We start from the raw sequence: 24,032 nt of genomic DNA on the forward strand, positions 1-24,032 counted from the left end.
CTTCTTGTTTTTAGTTTTTTTTTCTCCTAGCACCAGGGGAGCCCCCCCTCCCAAATTCGTTGTTTGGTACCTGTACTATATCAATGACAATAAAGACCATTCATTCATTAATTCATTAATTAATTAATTCATTCATTCATTCATTATTTACTATCTGTGTTTTTACTTTTACTCTGTAAAACTCTCTACGTTTACTCTTACATTCCCGTCATCTATGTGACCTAGATTTACATTTACATTTTTGTATATAGATCTAACAGGTTGGGTCAGAAAAGACAATATGGTTCCAGAGCAGATACAGAGAAGTAGAATAAGTTAAACGTGCTGCTGTGCTCCTTATTGTTTTATAAAAGTGCAATACACAGCCTATTGTAGCTCATATCCTTCCAGATCTAATTGTCTAGGACCAAGGATCGTTTCTGGGTAGGGCCAGTTCATAGAATATGGTTAGATATGCTATGATATGCGCAGACATTTATTTTGAGACATTAATTTAAATTTAATTTAGCCATTTAGCAGACGCTTTTATCCAAAGCGACTTACAATTACGAATTACAGGGACATTCCCCCTGGAGTAACTGAGGGCTAAGTGCCTTACCCAAGGGCACACTAGTAGTGGTGTGGCTTCAGGCGGGATTTGAACTCACAACCTTCCGATCCCAAGTCCAACTCACTATCCACTAGACCACCACTACCCCTCATATAACATTATGTCAAGGATTGTATAAGAGTTTTTGGTTATGTTTCAAAGCACATTTAGAAATAGTAGTATTGAATAACTGAACAACTAGGATGATGATGTGAGACTATTGAGTTTTTTTTTTTTTGTTTTTTTTTTTTACAGACAAGCCGCTAGTGGGCGCCCGTTACACATGCCATTATTCTCAACCAGCCACAACAAAGTTGATATTGGTATTTCCAATGTTTAGGTTTCGGATTGGTTTAAGGCACGATGAATAAAATAGAGACCATTACATTTATGTTTTCACCAACGCAATACTTATTTCAATCTGTCTTAAGTCCTAAGCAAATTACAGTAATGTCGTGAAGTGTCGTGAACAGCACTCGTCTCTCTAGCGCCCCCTGTGGCCTTGCTGCGCCAGTGCTAGTTTCGCCAGTCAGAGCAGACGAGCCAGGGGTAAACAACAGTGGACGCCTCGGAGAGGCAGGAATGGGGACTTCATCGAGGGCCCTGGTGGCAAATAGAGAGGAATTTATATGCTATAATAGAAAAAGGCTTACTTATTGCACTCGGTAAATTGCATAGAGTGTTGCTATGTAACAGAAACATCTGGAAAAAGAGTAAGTTAGGTCGGGTCTTCGTCTAGCCGTTGAAGCTAAGCTATCTGGCCAGCGAGGCCCTCCTCGGGTCTGTCTCTCTGTGTTGTCACTTTCACAACCGGCTGCTGACGTTCGCTCGCGATTTACACTTTTTTCCCCTTTTAGTTTTTAGTCCAGGTTTTTACATGCTCTTCAGAGGCAGCCGAGGAATAACCCTAACACTGAATAACATATTCAAAAGGATACAGGTATGTTTTGGCCCTCTATATGTTGTCTTTGTTTTCCTCTGTTTTTACCACGGTCAGTTCAAGCCATCCTAACGTCAGAGATATCCAGCTTTCAAGCTATTGTTTGATGATGTGATTAACGTTATAGTGGCTAGCTAAGTAGAGGATGCTGTGTATGGCAAATCTGGTTCTAGGTTAACCTAATGACAGGATGATCAGCTTGCTTGGTGCTTGGAAATGTCGCTGGATTGGTGTTGAAATGGCCCTACTACGACGTTCAGTAGCTAGCTAGCTAAGCCACTAGCTATGGTTATCTAGTTCTTCTGGAGCAGCTTGTGTGGCCATCTTGATGGTTAGTAATAGTCAAGCTTACTTGGTTAACCTCGCTTGGTTGTTTTTGATGGTGTTGTAAATGACAGCTAGGTATTATAGCTCGGTGAAATCTTTCATTCTCAGCAACCCAGATTTGCAATGATCACAATGCACAAGTGTCAAGTCAGCCAGAAGATAGCCAGTTGGGTTTGTTTGTTGACCACTGCACACCGGCCAGGTTGACTAACAAGATGTTATCAAGTAAGTCCCAGCTGTTTAGATAGCGTTTGTTATGGCCATAGCTAAGTAGCAAATATTTGCAAATTGCCTCAGTCTTTGATCCTAAGATTAATGAGCTGAATAAGTAATGGAGTAGGTTCAGGGGGAGAAAGAGGAAATGCATCACAGACAAATGAAATCGGACTTGTTGGTGACATTACTGTGTATGTTCATCAGCAGTTGTTAAAGACCTGGAGACAGAGAAGTAAAATCACTTGATTGAAATGCTAGAATCCAGAAATAGATTCAGTTACAGTCTGTTGCAAATATGAGAGCGTCCTAAATCCACAGGAGTGTCATTGCAGAGCACCCAGCACAGTAATAGAATGCATTGTGGGGCCCTCACATTTCAGATACAATAATGGGGAATTTATGTCATATTTAGTATGCACTTGTGAGACAATACTAGAGACAATGTTTCTGACTTCCTCACGTTCTGCTCTTGGCTCTCTCTGTGTTGTTGACTACAGTCATGTACGAACAAAAATGTGCTTGAATATTTGAGAGATTATCTGAACACGTAGCCTCAAGCAAGAGACCTTGCTTAGAAACCAAATGTAACCCTAATGGAAGTTGGTTAGGGCATTTGGTGTTATGATGATAACATGCATCCTTACATAGGCATATCTGGTAGCTTTTGTTTTGCTGCTGCCATTGCTAAAACACAGGTCTGTCTGTGACGTTAGCATGAGAGAGGTTGTATGTTGCGCAGCTCTCACCTTTTGCAATCTGTATCTACCTTGGTGCCAGGGGGGATTGCCTGTGAGCCTGCTGTGTTGGTGTGTGTGTCATGGCACTACCGGCTCAGTGGCACACAGGCTCATCAGTGGTTCACAGGGGGAGCCCCAGTGGAGCATAAATTGGGGCTCTGGTTCACTGGCAGCGGTTCCACATCTGCACCCGGGGGGAGCATCTCAGAACCCCCCCCCCCCCCCCACACACACACACCCCCATCCCCTGTTCCCAGAAGTCTCCACCTGCGGCATCCTGTTCTTTCTGTGTTCATGTGACGAAAACATGACCTGAGTGTTTTAATGAATATCGAATGTTGGTTCAGAGCTCCCCTGAAAGGTTTGATAGATGTTTGTTGGCTACAAGCAAGCGGGCTCCTGTTATTTCATCCCCGGTGAGCGGTCAATGGCCAACCATGCCCTGTTTTTTTTGTGCATTTGTTGATGTGCTGTTGTAAGATAGATTTTCTGGTTGGCTAGCTTGTGTTTGTTGATATCATACACAATTATGGTAGTCACTGATCAGCTCGGGCCTTCCTGTTTTCAAGCCCTTGTGAAACGGATCGTGAGGGAACTTGCCAGTCCGGATTCCAGCCCTACCTTCACTGCCTTTACTGATCTACAACCTGTGCTTGCCTTGCTTAGGCAGAAACTGCCAGAAAGGCATATGTAGTTTGCATGGGGGGTAAAAGGCAGGTTCGAACCGCCTCGCTCCTTACAGGACTGGTCGTCTGTGATTGTGACCCACTCAGGTTTGGCAGTCTGAAGACAAGCACCCACAAACCTTCTCTTTCCCGCAGGCCCTCGGCCTACTTATGGGTCACTGGGGTTTAATATGCTTATCCAAACAATGGGGTGGGGGGGAAGAGGCTTCCACCCTAGGCACTGACTGGGGTTTGCAGTATGTTTGCATTAAATTTCAGTGCATGGCTCGTGTGCAGTGTAATTTAGTGTTTTCATCACCTGCCCCTGGTCTGCCTGGTAGTCTCGTCTTAGGCTGCATACATTTGCAACAAGGGTAATGGAGGTGAGAGGGTTGAGGATGTAGCCTACTACTAGAGCTCTATCACCACTCTTCTGGTGCAGCTCTGCACTCAGGCTTTATGATCATGCAGAAAGCGTGCGAGGGCGGCATGTTCAAGTCGTTTGGCGTTGTGTAACATCACTCGAAGATCTCAGGGGTCAACAAATGTGCGACACCCTGGCGAGTATTGCAGTGTTTTTTCTATAGCTACTGCAAAAACATGGTGGCCACAGTTACTCTGTGAGTTCTTGTTTTTTTCTTTTTCTTTGCCTGGAAATGTGCTAGCTGCAAATGCTTTGGTTGAGCACAGATGGTTGACTAACCAGAGTCAGGGCTGAGCTGTAGGCTAGTTGGTGCTCAGCTCTGTTGCACCAAAGCTCAAACATTGTGTTGAAGGATCATCGATTTGTAATCTACTGATATCATGTTCAAAAGAAAATCAAGGTGGCGGTGTGTGTCTGTGTCTGTCTGTGTGTGTGTGTGTGTGTGTGTGTGTGTGTGTGTTTGTTTTTCTAGTTCTTGTATGCCATTAAGACTGTATAGAATGTTTTCATGTCTCGTGTGTGTGTTTGTGTGTGTCTGTGTGTCTGTGTGTGTGTGTGTGTGTCTGTGTTTGTGTCTGTGTTTGTGTTTGTGTGTGTGTGTGTGTGTGTGTGTGTTTCTAGTTCTTGTATGCCATTAAGACTGTATATAATGTTTTCATGTCTCTCTGTGAGTGTGAGTGTGAGTGTGTGTGTGTGTGTGAGAGAGTTCTTGTATGCCATTAAGACTATACATAGAATGTTTTCACGTCAGCCTTCTGGACAGACGGGAGCATCACACATCACTGTTTTATCAGAAGCATTACTGTCACTTCCTCGGCTGTAAGGCTTTTGAGGGGTCGCTCACAATAGTATGGTCAGTGGTTCCCTTGTGGCAGTGAGTACAACAATTTACAACGAATTGAGATTTTTATATTCTCATCCTCTTTTAGAGTTTTACTGGTGGCTCAAGTATAGGCAAACACCACACTGGAGCAGCTACCGTACCAGGCCCCTACATTCTGCAACCATAAGAACACAAGTCCACTCCAGTCCAGTTTCATGAATTGCCATTATGAATAACAGCCCTCTAATTATACACACAGCATCCTGTTTTTGTTTTTATTTATAATGATTTTTTATGATCATTCTCCAATGGAGAGATGTGCTGTAGAACACACTCTGTGTCTCTGAGTGTTTGTTTCCCCCTGGTTTTCCATAGTGCCAGGAATGACCTGTTACGTTGCTCATCATTTTCCCTGCTTTCATTGCAACACAGGCGAGTAATACTGAGGCCCGGATTACCATCCAGTCTGAGTCATGCTCTGCCAGGAATGGATCATAAAACACGCTCAGCGACGCTCACTCCTAGGCCTCTATTCATTTCCTATCACAAATAAGCAGTTCTGCACTGTTGTTCTTGTTTGTACACAGAGAGTAGAGAGAGTCTTCGTTACCACGGCGGCGGAATTAGAATCCCTTTAAACGTCTCGTCCCGTAATTCTGTGTCGAAAAAAGGATGAGAGCCTTTTTTGTTTTGGACCCGGTGTGCTCTTGTGTCTGAGACTCATCTCTTCTCTCTCTCTCTCTCTCCTTTCAGCTGTAGGTTGATTGCGGCGCTCCCTCCGATGGACCTGTAGGACCCGGGGCCCGAACGGTTTCTTGGCGCGTCGTCTGCGTGGACCCGGCAGCCGACCATGAAGAGCGAGGTTTCGTCCGAGGCCTCGGGCAGACAGGAGCACCTCAAGGGGCCGCTGGCCAACCCCGAGCCCATGGAGGCGGCCAAGAGCTTCCCCTCCGGCATGGAGGTGATCGGCAAAGTGGGCAGCGAGTTCGCGCCCAGTTTGTGCGCCGAGACGCGGCACCGGACCCTGAGGGACACGGCAGCCCGCAGAGACTCGGACCGGGGCCTCCCCGGGCGCAAGAAGCGCAAGAGCCAGCAGGCGGGGCCCTCGGACTGCTCCCTGAAGGAGGGCCGCGTCAGCGAGGGCTCCCTGCAGCCCCAGCGCCGAGGGGGGGCGGGCCTCCTGGAGCCCCACAGCGAGGAGGAGCGCAACCCCGAGTCCTCCTTCAGCGACTGCGCCTCCTCCCCGTCGTCCAGCCTGCGTTTCGGGGACTCTGACACTCTGAGTTCGGAGGAGGAGGCGGCGGTGGTGGTGGGGGGGGTGGAGGCCGGAGGGGCGGCCGCGGCCGGGGGAGGAGGGGGGCAACAGCAGTCTCCTCTGCAGCACAAAGCCCCTGTGGTCTCGGCCGCCGGCCCAGGGGGGGGAGGGGGAGGGATGGGGCTGCGCACCGTCCTCGGTCGGACTCGGGCGAGCCGCTCGTCCTCGCACAAGTGGGCGCGCTCGGAGGCGGAGCCGGCGCCCGTGCTGCTGAAGCGGCCGTGCCTGAGCGGGCGGCGGCCAACGCACAGGAAGCGCTTCGTGAAGGCCGGGGGGGGGCCCGGGGGCGGGGGCGGGGGCGCCCAGCGGACTCAGAAGCAGAAGGAGCGTCTGCTGCTGCAGAGGAAGAAGCGGGAGGTGATCGCCCGGCGGAAGTACGCACTGCTCCACGGCGCGTCCAGCACCAGCGAGGAGCTGACCAGCGCGTCGTCTTCGCCCTCCTCCACGGAGGCGGAGGACGAGCTCTACGTGGACGTCAGCAGCACCAGCAGCCAGCCCAACAGCGCCGCCGTAGCCGCAGGTAAACAAAAGTCGCCGACGCCGTCAACGCCCTCTACGACCCTCTGTGTGTGACTCACCTTTTAACACCTTTCAACCTTCCACTCTGAGGTGTTTTATTTTGGGGGGGTTTTCGTGCACCAAGCGTTACACCTTCTCTCTCACACGCACACATCACACTCATGAACACACAGCCATGAACACACTTTTCCACCTCCCCCTCCCCCCACTCCCCCCACATGTCCTGTCACACTGAGCTGGTTATGATGTAGCACAGGAAGCCGCCCAGACCCCGGGGTGTGAGCAGTGCTGATCAGAGAGGAAGGAGTCTCTCACGGTAAGATGGGCCCTGTCACCCCTACAGCTCCACAGCAGGAGGAGGAGGAGAGAGGAGGAGGAGGAGAGAGGAGGAGGAGAGAGGAGGAGAGAGGAGGAGGAGAGAGGAGGAGAGGAGAGGAGGAGGAGAGGAGGAGGTCAGGTCAGGTCATGGTGTCGCAGGGCCAAACACCAAACATCTCACACTCCTACTTCACGCTAAATGCTTTTAACATCACCCTATCACATCACTAAGTCTTTGATATACATGAGTTGAATAAATTCAATGTGATTGCTTTTGAATGCTTTGGATTTCCTGTTCATTTGGAAGGAAAAAGGCAGAGCAGTATGAATGGCCTTGGTAAACCTACTGTCTGCCTGCTGCGTCCTCCTCGTAGTGTGACTGCTAATGGAGGGGTATTATTATCTTGTTATTCTCCAAATGCGATTGGCTCGCCTGAAGGCCGCGCAACGATTACACAATGTTTTTGTTTGAGCTTGCTTGCGACGATGTCCTCTAGGGCTGCAACTAACGATTATTTTGATAATCGATTAATCTGCCGATTATTTTTTTCTATTAATCGGATACAAATGAAAAAGAAAAAAAACGATTTATTTTGCAAATTTTATTTTATGTTTTCTAAATCAGCCAGGCCTATACTTGTTAGGTGTTACACAGCAGGGTGGTTATATATACACGTTAGGTATATACTAGTCAGACTACAGGTAACAACACTGAGGTGTACTAGTCAGACTACAGGTAACACTGAGGTGTACTAGTCAGACTACAGGTAACACTGAGGAGGTATACTAGTCAGACTACAGGTAACACTGAGGTGTACTAGTCAGACTACAGGTAACACTGAGGAGGTATACTAGTCAGACTACAGGTAACACTGAGGTATACTAGTCAGACTACAAGTAACACTGAGGTGTACTAGTCAGACTACAGGTAACACTGAGGTGTACTAGTCAGACTACAGGTAACACTGAGGTATACTAGTCAGACTACAGGTAACACTGAGGTGTACTAGTCAGACTACAGGTAACACTGAGGTGTACTAGTCAGACTACAGGTAACACTGAGGAGGTATACTAGTCAGACTACAGGTAACACTGAGGTGTACTAGTCAGACTACAGGTAACACTGAGGAGGTATACTAGTCAGACTACAGGTAACACTGAGGTGTACTAGTCAGACTACAGGTAACACTGAGGAGGTATACTAGTCAGACTACAGGTAACACTGAGGTATACTAGTCAGACTACAGGTAACACTGAGGTGTACTAGTCAGACTACAGGTAACACTGAGGTGTACTAGTCAGACTACAGGTAACACTGAGGTATACTAGTCAGACTACAGGTAACACTGAGGTGTACTAGTCAGACTACAGGTAACACTGAGGTGTACTAGTCAGACTACAGGTAACACTGAGGTATACTAGTCAGACTACAGGTAACACTGAGGTGTACTAGTCAGACTACAGGTAACACTGAGGAGGTATACTAGTCAGACTACAAGTAACACTGAGGTGTACTAGTCAGACTACAGGTAACACTGAGGTGTACTAGTCAGACTACAGGTAACACTGAGGTATACTAGTCAGACTACAGGTAATTATTGTATGATAACAAAAACTGTTAAAGCAGAATTTCATACAGACAAAAAGGACAATTGAGAAAGGACACTATAATTTTAGTGTGCTCTCTCCATGCAGGTTGACTGCCCTCTGTGTAAGACTGTATTCTACTACTGGGCCTACAGGTTGACATGAACTGTAGCTTCATGCTTCTTCAACTCATTCATCAGTCCAAAACATGATGATCATAATATTGGGATGGGGTAAAATCATAAATATTCACTGAGTATATCATAACATAATAATCAATAATATACATGTGCAAAATGAATAAGTATTAATAAAAATATATATATAAATAAATCAAATCAAATCAAATTTTATTTGTATAGCGCATTTCATACAAGATGCAACTCAATGCGCTTCACACAATGAACATTTTCAGTCAATCAGTCAATCAATCAATCAATAGTGACAGAGCAGGCAAAAGTAAAAAACCTGTACACTATGTAGCCAGGAAAATTCCCTTGCAGCCCTCTACACATAGAGCGACTACTAGCCAGTTTGCCTACCAGTACCCAGCGGTGGGCCCCCCCCCCCCGGGGAGCCCCCACCGCCCCACACACCCAGCCCGCCCCACCACCAGCACACCCGGCCCAGCCAAGCAAGCACAGACCAAAGAGGCCCTGCACAAGGACGGCCAAGCAGGTGCCCCGGCGGCGGAACAGACCAGGCACACGGGGCATCCGGGGGGCCCCAAGGGGAGGCCAAGGACCACCGGCACAAAGCAAGCAAGCAAGGGCAAAAAACCTGTACACCATGTATCCAGGAAAAGTTCCTTGCATATTATCGGCGTACACACTGTCCATAAATTTAGTGTTATATCTGCATCGTTCTGCATCCAGCATGGTCACAGGTCCTGCCAAAAAAGAATCTTAAGCACAGTTATGATGCAACAACACAATAAAGACAATAAAGATGACAGCAATACAACCTGATGGTGGTCCTGGTACACCCTTGTACCGGTTCCAGTACTGCTCTAGGTGCTACTGGGAGCTGACAGTGCCTCATCAGCACCCGGGTCCATTTTCCTGTCAACACAAATCTCAAAACACGAGTATGGTGTAATGGCCTAGTGATCCTAGTTCTATAATGTCCAATGTCTCCCTTAGTAGCAAAAGGTGACATTGAATAAGTAGGTTTTGAGGTCACGCTTAAAAATTTCCTGAGTTTTAGACAACCTCAGGCCCTCAGGTAGGGTGTTCCACAATCTAGGAGCATATATGCTAAAAGCTGATCCTCCAAATCTCTTTGTCCTAGCCTCTGGCACTATTAAAAGTTCCGTGCCACTAGACCTTAGGGGTCTAGCTGGTGTGTATCTTATGAGCATGTCCACCATGTAATTGGGTGCATCGCAGTGGAGTGATTTATAGACTAGTAAAAGGATCTTAAAGTCTATTCTATAACTGACAGGGAGCCAGTGTAGTGATCTCAAGACAGGTGTGATGTGCGCTCTTCGTTTGGTCCTAGTAAGGACACGAGCAGCAGCATTCTGAACCATTTGTAGTCTATTAATAATTTTTTTGGGGAGACCTGTCAGGAGAGCATTACAGTAATCTAGCCTACTAGTAACAAACGCATGCATAAATTTTTCGGTGTCTGCCTGGGAGAGAAATGATTGTACCTTAGTCAGGGCTTGACGCTTACCTTTTCCCCAGGTTGCACTGTGCTACCATGTTGAAAAATGTAGTAGCACACCAAGAATTTCAGTAGCACAATGAAAATTGCGCAAAATTGCGTCAACGACAACAAATTATCATAATCATAACATATCAAAATGATCATAACCGGCTCTTGGCCGTAATAAAAATAGAGACTCACACAATGTAAAGGGGAAGTAAGAATATTAATTTCAGTTGGCCCACGGTTCGGTATGAACCTCGTTTTTTGGGTCACGGTTCACGGTTCGTGTTTTATTATTATTATTATTTTTATTTTATTTTATTTTTGTAATTTGTTTTTCAGATTTTATCCCTTTTTCACCCAATTTGGTAGCCAATTGAACCCAACCTAGCATCCAATTATCCCCTGCCTATTGCGTAGGATCCGCCGCACGACCCCGTGGCCGGCAGCCCCAGAGGAGGCCGCCAGGCAGACTAGCTGACTGGCTCCTCGAGCCCAGCACCGTTATTCCGGCACCCAGGGGGCGGTGTTGCGCGACGGATCCTTGTCCGGAAATACTCCTATACCGCCCTCGGGAGCGGCCGCCCAATATGCCGCTCCCCGTTATTTTTATTTTTTAATGCTACTACTATAAAGTACTAACTGTTACTTTATTTTGCTTATACTTATGGAACTTTAACAGTTAGACACATTCCAGAATATGACTGGTAAATTGTATAATATAAATATATATAAACAAAAAACACTTTCAAATGTAAAAAAAATACATAAACACTTTCAAATGTGACGTGTTGTGGATTGGAACTACGGATCATAAGCTTTCAAATGATGTGTCATACATTGAAATCCGAAAAAATATGAAGTCATTTGAATGTTGTTAGACGTCAGGCACATATCGGGTTAACCTCTTTGTAATGAAACCGGAAGCAAACGCTGCTAGCAGCTAGCGGCTAACAAAACACAGCGCTACGAGCGCATTTTAAGCGCATATAGGATAGGACTCGCGTGAAGCATTTCTGCGACACGCGTTTCTGTTCACTGTTTTCATTCCCTCATCGCTTATACACATAAGTTTGACTGCGCATGACAGTAGTTCAGCAGTAGTCGCACTGGTGCGATTGAATGTATTTCCAATAGGGATGCACATTCGGCCGAATATCGCAAAATAAAGCACATTCGGTATTCGGCCGAATGTGTGAAAACACCGAATGTTTACCACCGAATAGTGGCCGTGTTTTGATGACGCAATACAATTAAATATAACTCTCAACAGGCGCGCGGCGCGAGGCGACGCGCTTTCAAAACTGGCTGCGTTCGTAAATTCACTCAGGAAATCCGATCAGCACTCGTGGAATGCCTCTCGTCCAATCAAATGACTCGGTTTCTCTATGATATAAGGAGATCTTTCTTGGTCACGTGGCCGGAAATTATATATTGATGACTCAGAGAGAAGGTTGAATTGTAATCATTGTATTAGGCAGATCTGGGTTGCATTCCCAGGTACAGATGTTTCCAAGGCAGCATGCTCTGATAAGTCCAAGCTTCAAGCATGGCTACGACATGGCTGGTGCCGAGCCTGGCTGTGGCATAGAGATGCCAAGCAAAGTACTGATGTTTGTTACAGCTTATATACAGTTCTCAGAGAGGGAAATAGCTTTACCTCGTAACTTACAATACTGACATTAGTTCCCATACATGGCTATACTGTTCATGCTGTTCTGTCTCTGCAGCTGACCACTGGGCTAAGGCTCCTATGTCCTTTAGAGTTAAACTGGTCTCACTGTTACTTGATATGGTATGTGCCTGCTCCTAAATATGTTGTTGACTACTGAGAGTGGGCACACAGTATGTTTAAGGTTAAACAATGAGTATTGCAATATTTGATAGGCACACAACAATTTGGCATAGTCACACAAAAACGCATCATATCAGCTCACTCTTTTTTTTCCCCATGATGTAAGATTAATTTGACTGGTAAATTATTTCTATTGAAAAACATGTGGAGTTCTTAACAAAGTCAATGAATGGCCACATCAGAAATAAATTAGGCATCGGTTCCATCATACAAAGTACATTATATGTCAATATAACAATGTCTGGAAGTAGATCTTCAATCAAAGGAACGGCCTTGTGTTTCTGGTAACAAGGAGTGCTATTTGATTCTTTGATGGTCATCAGTCTTGCACGTGTTCTTGCCTCTGTTCACAGCGTTAATAGGTTTTATTAACTTAAGACAATTTTAGCATTATCATTACACTACACCCCTCCTTTTCTTGACTCAAGTCTATAAAATCTTAGGCTCTCCATCAATTGATTGTGGAATTAACCTGCTCAGAAACAGTTGGAAACAAAAATACAGATGTTAAGCATAAGTTTGTTAATTGGGTTATCTGGACTGTTGTTCCCGTCCCTTAGAATTCCTAGAAGAAAGTTTGTAAGTTCGTGCTGTTGAATTCAGCTGTTTACTGCTGATGACACTGTTAGTTGCGTGCGTCAGTACAATTGAACAATTACGACTACATAAAAGTATGTGTAAGTCTCTCTTGTCATCATCATGTCTCTGTCTTAAATCATAAGAATTAACATTTCCATTGTTTGTCACATTGAAATGTCATTAGTTTGTCTCATTTCTCTTGTTTCATCCGGCAATAGCTTCCTTCAGCATCTGCAACATTCTCTCCCCACTTCTGCAATGGTTAACTTAGACCAGAACTGAACAGCATCTCGGTCTCTGAGTCCTTCGCTCAATGTCTCTTGATTTCCTTGATTCTGTCAGGAAATAGAATCGACAGGCATTGTCAGAATACATTCCAGGTCTTTCTTGCTGAATTGTGTTTTCTCCATCAGAAATGTCCTCCTTTGATGTTTCACAGAGTCTTAGAGTCTTAATGCGTATTTCTCTGTTCACTAAATCAATCAAAATGTTATATGTCTGCTGAATCAACACAGATTTGCATGATCATTTCAATATGAGACAAATTTGTCTATTTGTTGTATGTTGTAGCTCTATGTGTGCGTGTGTGTGTGTGTGTGTGTGTTTGGTTACAGGAGCAGTCTCCGTTCTATTAATAGCCTAGGGTCAGAGTTTTAACACTCTCGCCCTGTTGTGAAGCTTGGTTCAGAAATATGGTTGTTATTCATTTCATTCTTAATGATAACATTCTGCATGCCATACATGTATGCTTCCCATGATGTTAATAGACATGCGGTTTTAGTAATCAATTATGTTGATTGAAACTTCTCTTAGAGTCTTTTAAATATTATGGCCAAATCTTTTCAAACTTAGTTTTCCTCAAAGTGCTGTGCTTTCAATCACGTATTTAAGGTCTTGTCCCTAACTTAATACACAATAGACTTCTGCTTTGTTCCTTACAAAGTTCAGAATCTCAATAAATCCTAACTCTCAGTGTTTTGACCAGTCACACCGTCTTTGACTATACAGCGCCTTCTATTCAAACTATTTTAATTTAGTACTTTCCAATATCAATACATCTCCTTTTTGAAAAAAATTAAGATTCGTTCTAGAACAGCAATTCAGGTTAAGCAAATAATTACATTGTGCCTTACCTGTTTCGCTGAATCTAGCATCCTGTTCGTTAGAAGCCATTTGATATAACGTTCGTGACGCCATTTGATATAAGGAGATCTTTCTTGGTCACGTGGCCGGAAATTATATATTGATGACTCAGAGAGAAGGTTGAATTGTAATCATTGTATTAGGCAGATCTGGGTTGCATTCCCAGGTACAGATGTTTCCAAGGCAGCATGCTCTGATAAGTCCAAGCTTCAAGCATGGCTACGACATGGCTGGTGCCGAGCCTGGCTGTGGCATAGAGATGCCAAGCAAAGTACTGATGTTTGTTACAGCTTATATACAGTTCTCAGAGAGGGAAATAGCTTTACCTCGTAACTTACAATACTGACATTAGTTCCCATACATGGCTATACTGTTCATGCTGTTCTGTCTCTGCAGCTGACCACTGGGCTAAGGCTCCTATGTCCTTTAGAGTTAAACTGGTCTCACTGTTACTTGATATGGTATGTGCCTGCTCCTAAATATGTTGTTGACTACTGAGAGTGGGCACACAGTATGTTTAAGGTTAAACAATGAGTATTGCAATATTTGATAGGCACACAACAATTTGGCATAGTCACACAAAAACGCATCATATCACTCTATGACGTCGGGCCCAGTGTGCGCTCCAGCGCTCTCAGAGCGACTTTACGAACGCAACCTTACACTCATCTAGCTAGTTAGCTTAGCAGTCGTAGCTCAATTTAAAATTGGAGTGAGAAGCAGAGTTGTTGCCTTGTTGAAAACATATTCAGACTCCCAGCTGTTCTACACGAGTTTATGACATGCAGCTGTATCATGCGGTGGTTTCTATGCAAACCAGAGACTATAAAAACAAAAGATATTCATTCTGAAATAACATGAACTATTATCCTTACACTCAGGTGGACTCAATTCAACTTGTTGAATGACTTGTTGAAGAAATTTAGCATTTGACCTAATTTTAAGAGTGACAAAGGGTCTGAATACTTATGTACATGAGGTATTTCTGTATTTACATTTAAATACATTTGCAAACATTAAAAAACGTTTTTACTTAGATTATGGGGTACTGTGTGTGGATTGATGGCAAATCTATTCAAAAATGTGAAAAAAGTGAAGGGGTCTAAATACTTTCTGAAGCCTATGTAGAGACAAATCATGAATATCATTAACTTGAACCCTGGAAAGCAGTAGAGATTAAATCCCACGATAATTAGTTATAATAAGTTATATATAAAAGTTCTTTTTTTTCAATCTCAATTTCTTTCTTTGAGAAGCATGAATAAAAAGCAAAATGTATTTAGTTTATGCAATGATAAAATTAAAAACTGCCGATACACATTCGGTATTCGGCCAAGTGTTTCCTTAAATTCGGCTTCGGCCAAGAATTTTCATTTCGGTGCATCCCTAATTTCCAAGTCGCACAGAAATATGTTCACTCGCAAATGCGACCAAAACAGTCGCACTGTCGAGCCCTGCCTTAGTGATGTTTCTTAGATGGTAGAAGGATGTTTTAATAGTATTATTAATATGAGTTTCAAAATGTAGATCTGGGTCAATTATGACACCAAGATTCCTAGCCTGACACTTAGTGTTAAGAGCTAGTGTTTTCAAGTGTGCAGATAATTTCTCTCTCCCAGTTTTCTCGCCAATGATCAATACCTCTGTTTTTTCTTGATTGAGTTGGAGAAAGTTTTGTGTCATCCAAATATTAATATACTATATTATAAGTTACTGAGATATAAAGCTGAGTGTCGTCAGCATAGCTGTGGTAGTTAACGCTATGCCTCTTGATAACGGAACTGAGGGGTAGCATGTATAGTCTAAAAAGCAACGGTCTCAAAATGGACCCCTGGGGAACCCCACAGGTTGTGCTATAATGTTTTGACTTATGGTCACCAAGGGCTACAAAGTAGTCTCGGTCAGCCAGGTAAGTCCTGAACCAGTTTAAGACCGGACCTGAGAGGCCAACCCAGTTTTCAAGTCTCTCAATAAGTATGGAATGGTCTACCGTATCAAAGGCTGCACTTAAGTCTAAGAGTACAAGAATCAAGAGTTTTTTCGAGTCTGCATTTATCCTAAGGTCATTAGTTATCTTAAGCAAAGGCTTTGCTACATCAAATAGGTTTAACAACAGGCCATGGACTATGGCGGTAGATTGTTTCAATAAAGTAATTGAACTCTAGCTCAATACATGCATTGTTTTAGGTAATAACTTTGCTTAATGTAAAGGTCAGTAACCCAAAGTGCAATATAGGCTACAGACAAGACACTAATGTTTTTATATAACAGATATGCTCCAAAACAATGCAATGTGTCCTCTCACTCCATACAATAGGCTAGGCTACAGTCAGTGCCTCACTCTAACTCACGGGTAGCTTGGTAGGCTACCACTAGCTAGCCTTTAGCTTATCACCCTGCTCTACCACTGACGTTAGCAAGCTAGCTAAATACACTTGTCATGCAATATTGAATTCATGAATGCGAGCAAACACTCACTGGCTATCGCATTACATTACAGTCATTTAGCTGACGCTTCGCCAACTCACAAGTGCATCTCCTTACTAATACAAGTGACTGAGCATACTCCGGTGCTGAAGGCATAGAATGCGAATAGCAAGCTAAAAATACAATAGGTCATTAAGAGGGAGAATCTATTAGATAAACGAGAATAACTAACTTAGGCCTACAGCTGTGCCAGTGAAACGAACGATCCTCACTTCAAAACGCAACGTATGGCATGGGTACAGCCAACGTTAAACTCGTATAACTTACCCTGCTGAGGCTGAGCCGTCTTCATCCATCACTGTCACATGCTTTCTTTTAAGGTGTTCTCGCATCACCGTTGTGCTCCCGTGCCATGCAAGATCGGTTTTGCATCGGTTGCACCATTTTTTAGTAGCTTTTAATGTGAAGTGCTCCCATACCTTGGACGATTTCGGTCGAGTCGTTTTCTCCGCCTCCGCCATGATTTAAATGTAGCCGCCGCGCCGGTGTAGGTACCGGATTTTCCCACCCTACCAGATTATCCCACTTTTCCGGTTCCGGTCATAGGTTCTGCCCTTTCCGGCCATAGGTAGCGCTATGATTCGCTATGATTCGCGATGCCTACACCGGCTCCGCAAGACAGCGTGGCGTGCGTCAACAGGAAGTAGGTTTGTTATGGAACAAGACCAGACGAATCGATAATGGAATTATTTTCATTATCGATTTTTATCGATTTCATCGATTCGTTGTTGCAGCCCTAATGTCCTCCAAGAGCAAATTCATGACATTTTAGAATTGGCTTTTTGTGTAATTAATTAAATAAATTAAATTAAATAAATTGTGTAATTAATTAAAAAAACACCAGGCCAGAAGCTAATTCTCTCCCCTCTCCTTCAATAGCCAGAGCTCATAGTGTTTTCTTTACCATCTCCCCATCTCCCAAAGACACTTAGTCTGGCGTTGAATATCTACCCTCAAGCTCATTACACCTCAACACACGTACCACATTGATTCAGATCCTATCACAGGTCTAGGGGTGTGGGGATGGTGTGGAATTGTTTCTAGGGTCCATCCACAGGGTTTGAGCTCTGAGCAGCTTCCCAGGTGAAAATGGCAGCAATTTCCATTCTGTTGACATAGCTCTGGTACAGAGGAATACACACACAGAGAGGCTAAACCCACCGGTTTGTTTGGGATATGCCCTTCACACACACACACACACACACACACACACACACACACACACACACACACACACACACACACACACAGCCTCCTCCCTCTCTTTACACGAGAGAGGCTGCTGACTTGGACTCTGCTGAACTGGAATCCGTAGCCAAGCCTGTTAGGGTTTTTATAAGCGTGTACATAGGCCGAAAATGCCTGAAACAAAGAGGGCTCTGTTGAAGAGACATTTCACTTCTTTCTCTTTTTTTTTTCTCCTCTTATTCATACGCCTCTATATGAACATCTGAGGGCCAGCTCTCCAGCGTTTACCATGAATATGCATGGTTTGAAGGGTCCCTAATGTACGTGTTTCGCTTTGAAACATACAAATGAGGGCTGCTCGCCTGCTTAAAAGGTGCTATAGAAAGGTCCTCCGCACACACACACATACACACACACACACACACATGCACGTACGCTTTTCAGACATGTATGATGCACATTTGAATTTCCTGTGGAGAAACAACAGCACCTTGTCTCCCACCTATATCTCACTCTCTGTGCACACAGCCTATTATTATGTAGCACGCTGCCTTTGTTTCACCAAGGTTACCGCCTGGCCTCGCTCTTCCCGCGCCTCTGGGCCTGAGTCACCTTGGCCCGGGCGGTGAACCCACCAGTACCTGTGGAAAACAGCCATGCGTGTGTGTGTGTGTGTGTGGCAATCTAAAGGCACTCGCGCTCCCGGGGGGGGGGGGGGGCTAGCTGACCCCTTCACCATAAAGTGCACACGTCCCCCTATCTCCTTTCTACGGGCAGGGGAGGGGGGGGCTCCAAACCTGGCATTCTGCAGTCTGCAGCCTTACTGCAGGGAGCAGCCCTCTCTGACTCTTTACTGCAGGTGTTTCTGAGTCTCTGCTAACCCAGCTAGCCCTCCCACCGCCCAGCGTAGCGCAGCGACAGCCCCAGTGTGTCTCTGACAACCACCTGCTGTTTCCTGTGCCGCACCGCCACAAGAGCGCTCACCAGAGGAACCGCCACGTTTCAAGGAACCGTTTCCGTTTCTGCCCTATAAGCCTCTTTCTCTCTTCTGTCTCTCCTCCTCTTGGAGGTTCGACCGTCCGTTGTGTGGCTATAACAGCGTTCCCACTGCAGCAGCAGCGGCTCCAGGGGAGATGGAGGAGCGGGGTCACAGGGAGAGGCAAGGCCGGCTCTGCGTCTGCCATGGGAAGTAGGTGGGTGGAGAGGGGTTGAAGCTCTTTGAGCTCTCAGCTCCACTGCAGCCAGCATGGAAACAAGGGCTCTCAGAGGGGGGAAAGCTATGCTATTGTTTACAGCAGCAGAGGGGAGGGAGATGGCCAGCGGAGAGACAGCTCCCTCTTTGGCCTGAGGATGATTGACACACAGCGCAGGGGCCCAATCGCAGAGTGCATCGAGTCCAAGAATGTTCTTCAGTCCTGTCGTTCTTGTATTCATCAATCATAATAGGGTCACGTGCCCTGCAGTGCAGTGCAACATCCAGAGATATTCCACATGATCATTACCATCCTATTCATTACATTTCTATCCGCAGCAGACCATACTGTATGTTTTGCCATACTGAATACACCCTGGGGGTCTACATTCTGCCTTCTCCCAGGTGCGAAATGGAGGATTACAAACGCTGAAATAATTCCCTATATGTAATGTTACCATATCAGCCATTTCCAAGAAGTGTAGGGCTGTTGCATACAGTACACCTCCCTTTTTATATAATGTACATCTCAGTCATGGTGTCCCTGTTTGTTTAGAGATCTTTTTTGCAGTCTAAAGTATTTGACGCGATCTGGTGGAATGATCAAGGAGGGGGCAAAGTCATTTTTCAGTTTTTTACATATGCTTAAACTACAGATTGTAAGCTTTCAAATGATGTGTCATACATAGACATCGGGAAAAAATGTAAGACGACATGAGTATTTGAAACTTGTTAACCCTGAAAACTAAATCCTGAGAAAACGGCTTTCAAAGATTTGGGACTTTTTCACACCTTCACACCGGCAGGTAATGGCCGGTAACAATAGCTGGTTAACCCCACCCCCAACCACTCCCCCTCTAGATTGACAGCTATCAGCTGTCAATACCTGTCAGTATTGGTCACTGGGTCAGACAGCTATAGTTATACAGCTATAACATTATTACCTAGCAAGGTATTACCTAAGCTAATTACCCAGCTTATTATTATTTATGGTTGTTGTAACTGTTATTGTTAGTCTTTTAATGATACAAAAAAGTCTTCAATCAGAATCAGAATTTATTTTACAGTACACAAGAATAAAAATATTTCACTTTGGTTCTTCAACAAGGTACATAGTCACAATAATAAGTAATAAAGTGATAAGTATAAGTGATGGTAGTCGCACTACAGCAGAACAATAGTGCGACAAGCTGTGCAAAGTACAATCAGTGTGCAAACATTAGTGTTAGTCACTGGGTCAGATAGACTTTTCAAAGAGAAGTTTACAGTACTTAGCTAGATATTGCTAACATTATCACCTAGCAATGTTATTACTGTAGCTAATTAGCCAGCTTATTATTATGGAGGCATTAAGAGTAATTTGCTGAGGTCTTGTGCTGGAAATAGTGTAGTGCTCAGTAGTCAATGTCCAGCCTTATAGTTCAGTTTCAAGTTTCAAGTACAAGTATAGTTTGAACTGAGGGCAACAACTGAGAACATACAACAGACTATACACAGGTAAGCATGCAAGGTCTGTGAATTGACTATCAATAGATAATAAATCATGACACAGTTCAAAATGCTGTATCTATGCCCAACTGTTCTTGTTATTCAACAAAATATTGCCAGAGTGTGTGGTGTACTTCAATGAGCACTCGGCTCTGAGTTAGACAGTCCTGTTCTGAGCTGCTGTGTCTGGTGGGGTGGGGGGCATCAAAGCTGCAACAGAAAGAAGATAGTATATTAAAATATTGCCTACAGTTACTGGCACTCCATGTTCATAAAATACTACCATACCATGTTCATAAAAATAGCTAGCCTAATACATGACAATGATAATTACCTAAAGTGCTCAGAGTAGTGTTAGCGGCTAGCGGCTAGCTCGTTCATAACAAAGACAGCAACACGTTTTTAAACTTTTAACATTTCAGTAATCTATTACACACACTGAACATGAGTCTTACACACAACTTTTACAACGTAGACATACTAACCGTACTTACAACGTAGACAGACTACCGAGCTACAACAATGCTGCTAGCATGCTAACAACAATGGTGGCCAGCTTAGTGCAGACTGAACTGGTTTCAGTTAGTTGCTAGTGGGTAATAATAAAGAAATGTCTAAATACACGAACACACTGGTTTCAACTAGTAACTAACTTAACTAACAAATTCGCTATGTACATAAAATAGAAGATCTTACCTTACGAGTCTTAGTGGTGTAAACAAAGCAGCACTCTACTTCCTGGTAGCCAAGTCGATCGACCAATGAGAAACAACCTGGAACCAGTTCCTCCCCTCCCATAAGGGAAGATTTCACAGCAGGATTCAGGCTAAAAATAAGCTTATTTTGTTGATTAAGTACACGAAATCAGATTTTTTTTTTGTCTAAAAAACGTTGAACGCAAATTTGAAGCCTTTGCACTTTGCGCCCGTTTTGCAACTCCATGACGTCACGTCACATTTGTTCCCGTCCAGGAAGTGAGTAAGCTGTTGGTGTACAGCAGTATGGCTTCATGAGGGAGAGGGGTGGCTAGGCTAGGAGAGGTAGCTAGGCTAGGAGAGGTAGCTAGGCTAGGAGAGGTAGCTAGGCTAGGAGAGGGGTAGCTAGGCTAGGAGAGGTAGCTAGGCTAGGAGAGGAGTGGCTAGGCTAGGAGAGGTAGCTAGGCTAGGAGAGGTAGCTAGGCTAGGAGAGGTAGCTAGGCTAGGAGGGGTAGCTAGGCTAGGAGAGGTAGCTAGGCTAGGAGAGGTAGCTAGGCTAGGAGAGGTAGCTAGGCTAGGAGAGGGGTAGCTAGGCTAGGAGAGGTAGCTAGGCTAGGAGAGGTAGCTAGGCTAGGAGAGGTAGCTAGGCTAGGAGAGGTAGCTAGGCTAGGAGGGGTAGCTAGGCTAGGCTAGGAGAGGAGTGGCTAGGCTAGGAGAGGGGTAGCTAGGCTAGGAGAGGTAGCTAGGCTAGGAGAGGTAGCTAGGCTAGGAGAGGGGTAGCTAGGCTAGGAGAGGGGTAGCTAGGCTAGGAGAGGGGTAGCTAGGCTAGGAGAGGGGTAGCTACGCTAGGAGTGGGTGCTAAGCAGCAGCACCCAGTGGACCACCAGAATAGACATGACCCAGGCGAGGTGTGGTGTTCACTAGAGACGTACACCACCGCTGACTGACTTCACAGAGAGACAACAACAACCCCATTACACCATCCATGCAACACATTTCACAACTGACATTGTGCCTTAAGGGATTATTTGATTATTATGTTGTACACTGATGGATAGTAGGCCACAATAGTAGATTTATATATATTATATTTATTTTTTAATATTTTTTTTTAAATCTTTCATGATGGGTAGTGTGCCTGGTTTAGGCCATAGAGACTGAGAGGAGAAGAGCTATGTTTAGAACCGGTTTGTGGCGTCAGTGTGAAAGTGACTAGCTGGTTTCCCTCCTGCAGCTCGAACCGTTGTGAAATGTTAAGCTTATTGAACACACCCCAGGCCTTCCTGACAGCCAGGCCAGGCGGGGTTGGAATGAGAGATGGAACGGAGGGGGGTGCTGTAAAGCGGACCAATCGGAGAGCAGATCCAGAGATTGCGCTGTAAAAAAAAAAAAAATCCCAATCCTGCTGCAAACTGTGGAGAGTAGCGTTCTCTGACCTACATTCCACCCGGGCCCAGTACACATACTGTTAGCCTGCGCATTGACACCAGAACCACCTCAGCTTTACTACACTCCTAGCTTTGGGTGTTGAAGGGTTAGGCTACTGAGTCACCATGACAAAATGAAAGCAGGTCAATTGAAGAGCACAACAGCCCTCATCCTGGTGTGTGTGTGTGTGTGTGTGTGTGTGTGTGTGTGTGTCTCTCTCTCTCTCTCTCTCTCTCTCTCTCTCTCTCTCTCTCTCTCTCTCTCACATGACCTGGTGTGTTATCTACCTGGACATCTGGGTAACAGAGGCTGGCATAAGCAGATAACGAGGAGAGCAACAACCTCTCTCTGAGAACGCACCCCTAGTTGCTTACCAGTTTACCAACATTTGTTTATTTATCAGAGATGTTTTTGCCAGAACAGTCACAAAACAATAGCTCCAGTTGCATTTATGAGTGAAATGTATTCAGGTGACTCACTCACTTTTCAGGAAATACAGATACCTGGGAAATGATCTCAGATGCAGCGGTCACATCACACCTCGACAATGTGCATGCAAGTGTTTGTTCTGATGGAATTAACTTCAATTCTTGAGTAACTGACTGTGTGTGTGTGTGTGTGTGTGTGTGTGCGTGCCCCTGTCTGTGTGTGCGTTTGCGTGCATATGTGTGTGTGTGTGTGTGTGTGTGTCTGTCTGCCCCTGTGTGTGTGTGTGTGTGTGTGTGTTCCAGGAGGTCTGGACGAGGACGTGGTGGTGATCGAGGCAACCCCTGCGCCCCCCGTCCCCGCCAGCGAGGAGATCAACGTCACCTCCACGGACAGCGAGGTGGAGATCGTCACCGTGGGAGACGGCTTCAGGTGAGCACCACAAGCCCGCAACACACCTGTAGAGCCATCATAAAGCATCATGGTCACAGGATACCATGACAACGAAGCTGTCTGGGCACAAACAGCCATTTTGTGTGTGAAAGCTCAACAGGAGATTAGTAAATACAGCTTGTTTTTTTGCTATTTGTTTAGGGTGATTAAATATTTGTATTGGATATTGGAGACATGTACTGGTACGTCACTGTGATGTGGCTAACGTGACCCCTCGCTAGTAGAGCTGGAAATGATCAATCTTTATTTAGTATTAAGTTATTCTTTCTGAGTGGGGCAGTCCCAGTCATATTTTTCATTTTATTGGACAGATATAGTGAAGACAGACAGGAAAGTAAGGAGAAGAAGGGAGAGAGGGCATGTCAGCAGGGCATGGGCCGGATTCGAACCCTTGCCGACATGGGCATAATGTGTGCACTGTAGACCACAGTGCTAGATCACTGGACCACCCCAGGCCACAATAATCAATCTTCTAACCGGCAAACTTTTTTTTACACTGTCTAATTTTGGGGGGTGGGTCGTTGAAGTAATGAACACAGTCGATTCAATAAAGTCTGACAGCCAAATATCAATGTCAACCTCAGAGATGGAGAGCTTCTCAGAGATGGAGAGCTTCTCAGAGATGGAGAGCTTCTCAGAGATGGAGAGCTTCTCAGAGATGGAGAGCTTCTCAGAGATGGAGAGCTTCTCGCTTGTTTGGTCGTCTCCAGTTCCGACGTTCCACGTTCCCGGTAGTATCGACTCTTTATCTGATTCAGTGCGACGTTAAGGTGACGTGACAGTTACACTCTCTCTATTGGAAAATCTACCCCCAATAACGTTGTCTTTGTTTCAGCGGGTGTGTAAATCAACCCCAGTGGCACCCCTGCTCTCTCCTTCAGTGTCCAGAGGGCCGTTGCCAGCCAGGGCCCCCTATTGACAGACGCTACTTTTATCCCAGTGCTTCTAACGCGCTCTCGCTGTGATCTGGCATCACCTTGACTGT

General features: G+C 45.0%; 1 protein-coding gene across 2 annotated transcripts in view; it reads left to right on the forward strand.

Moving 5' to 3' along the window:
- Positions 1-1,146: 1,146 nt before the first annotated feature.
- rnf111 (ring finger protein 111) overlaps positions 1,147-24,032 on the forward strand; it is a 48,204-nt gene continuing 25,318 nt past the window's right edge. For both annotated transcript variants that reach the window (XM_080540087.1, XM_080540088.1), the window contains exons 1-3: positions 1,147-1,529; positions 5,475-6,556; positions 22,900-23,026. In XM_080540087.1, the coding sequence (XP_080396213.1) occupies positions 5,572-6,556; positions 22,900-23,026 (1,112 nt within the window). In that variant the 5' untranslated portion in view covers positions 1,147-1,529; positions 5,475-5,571. The remainder of the gene's footprint in view (positions 1,530-5,474; positions 6,557-22,899; positions 23,027-24,032) is intronic.

This window comes from Nansenia antarctica, assembly GCF_963989245.1.
Source record: "Nansenia antarctica genome assembly, chromosome: 1".
NCBI lineage: Eukaryota > Metazoa > Chordata > Actinopteri > Argentiniformes > Microstomatidae > Nansenia > Nansenia antarctica.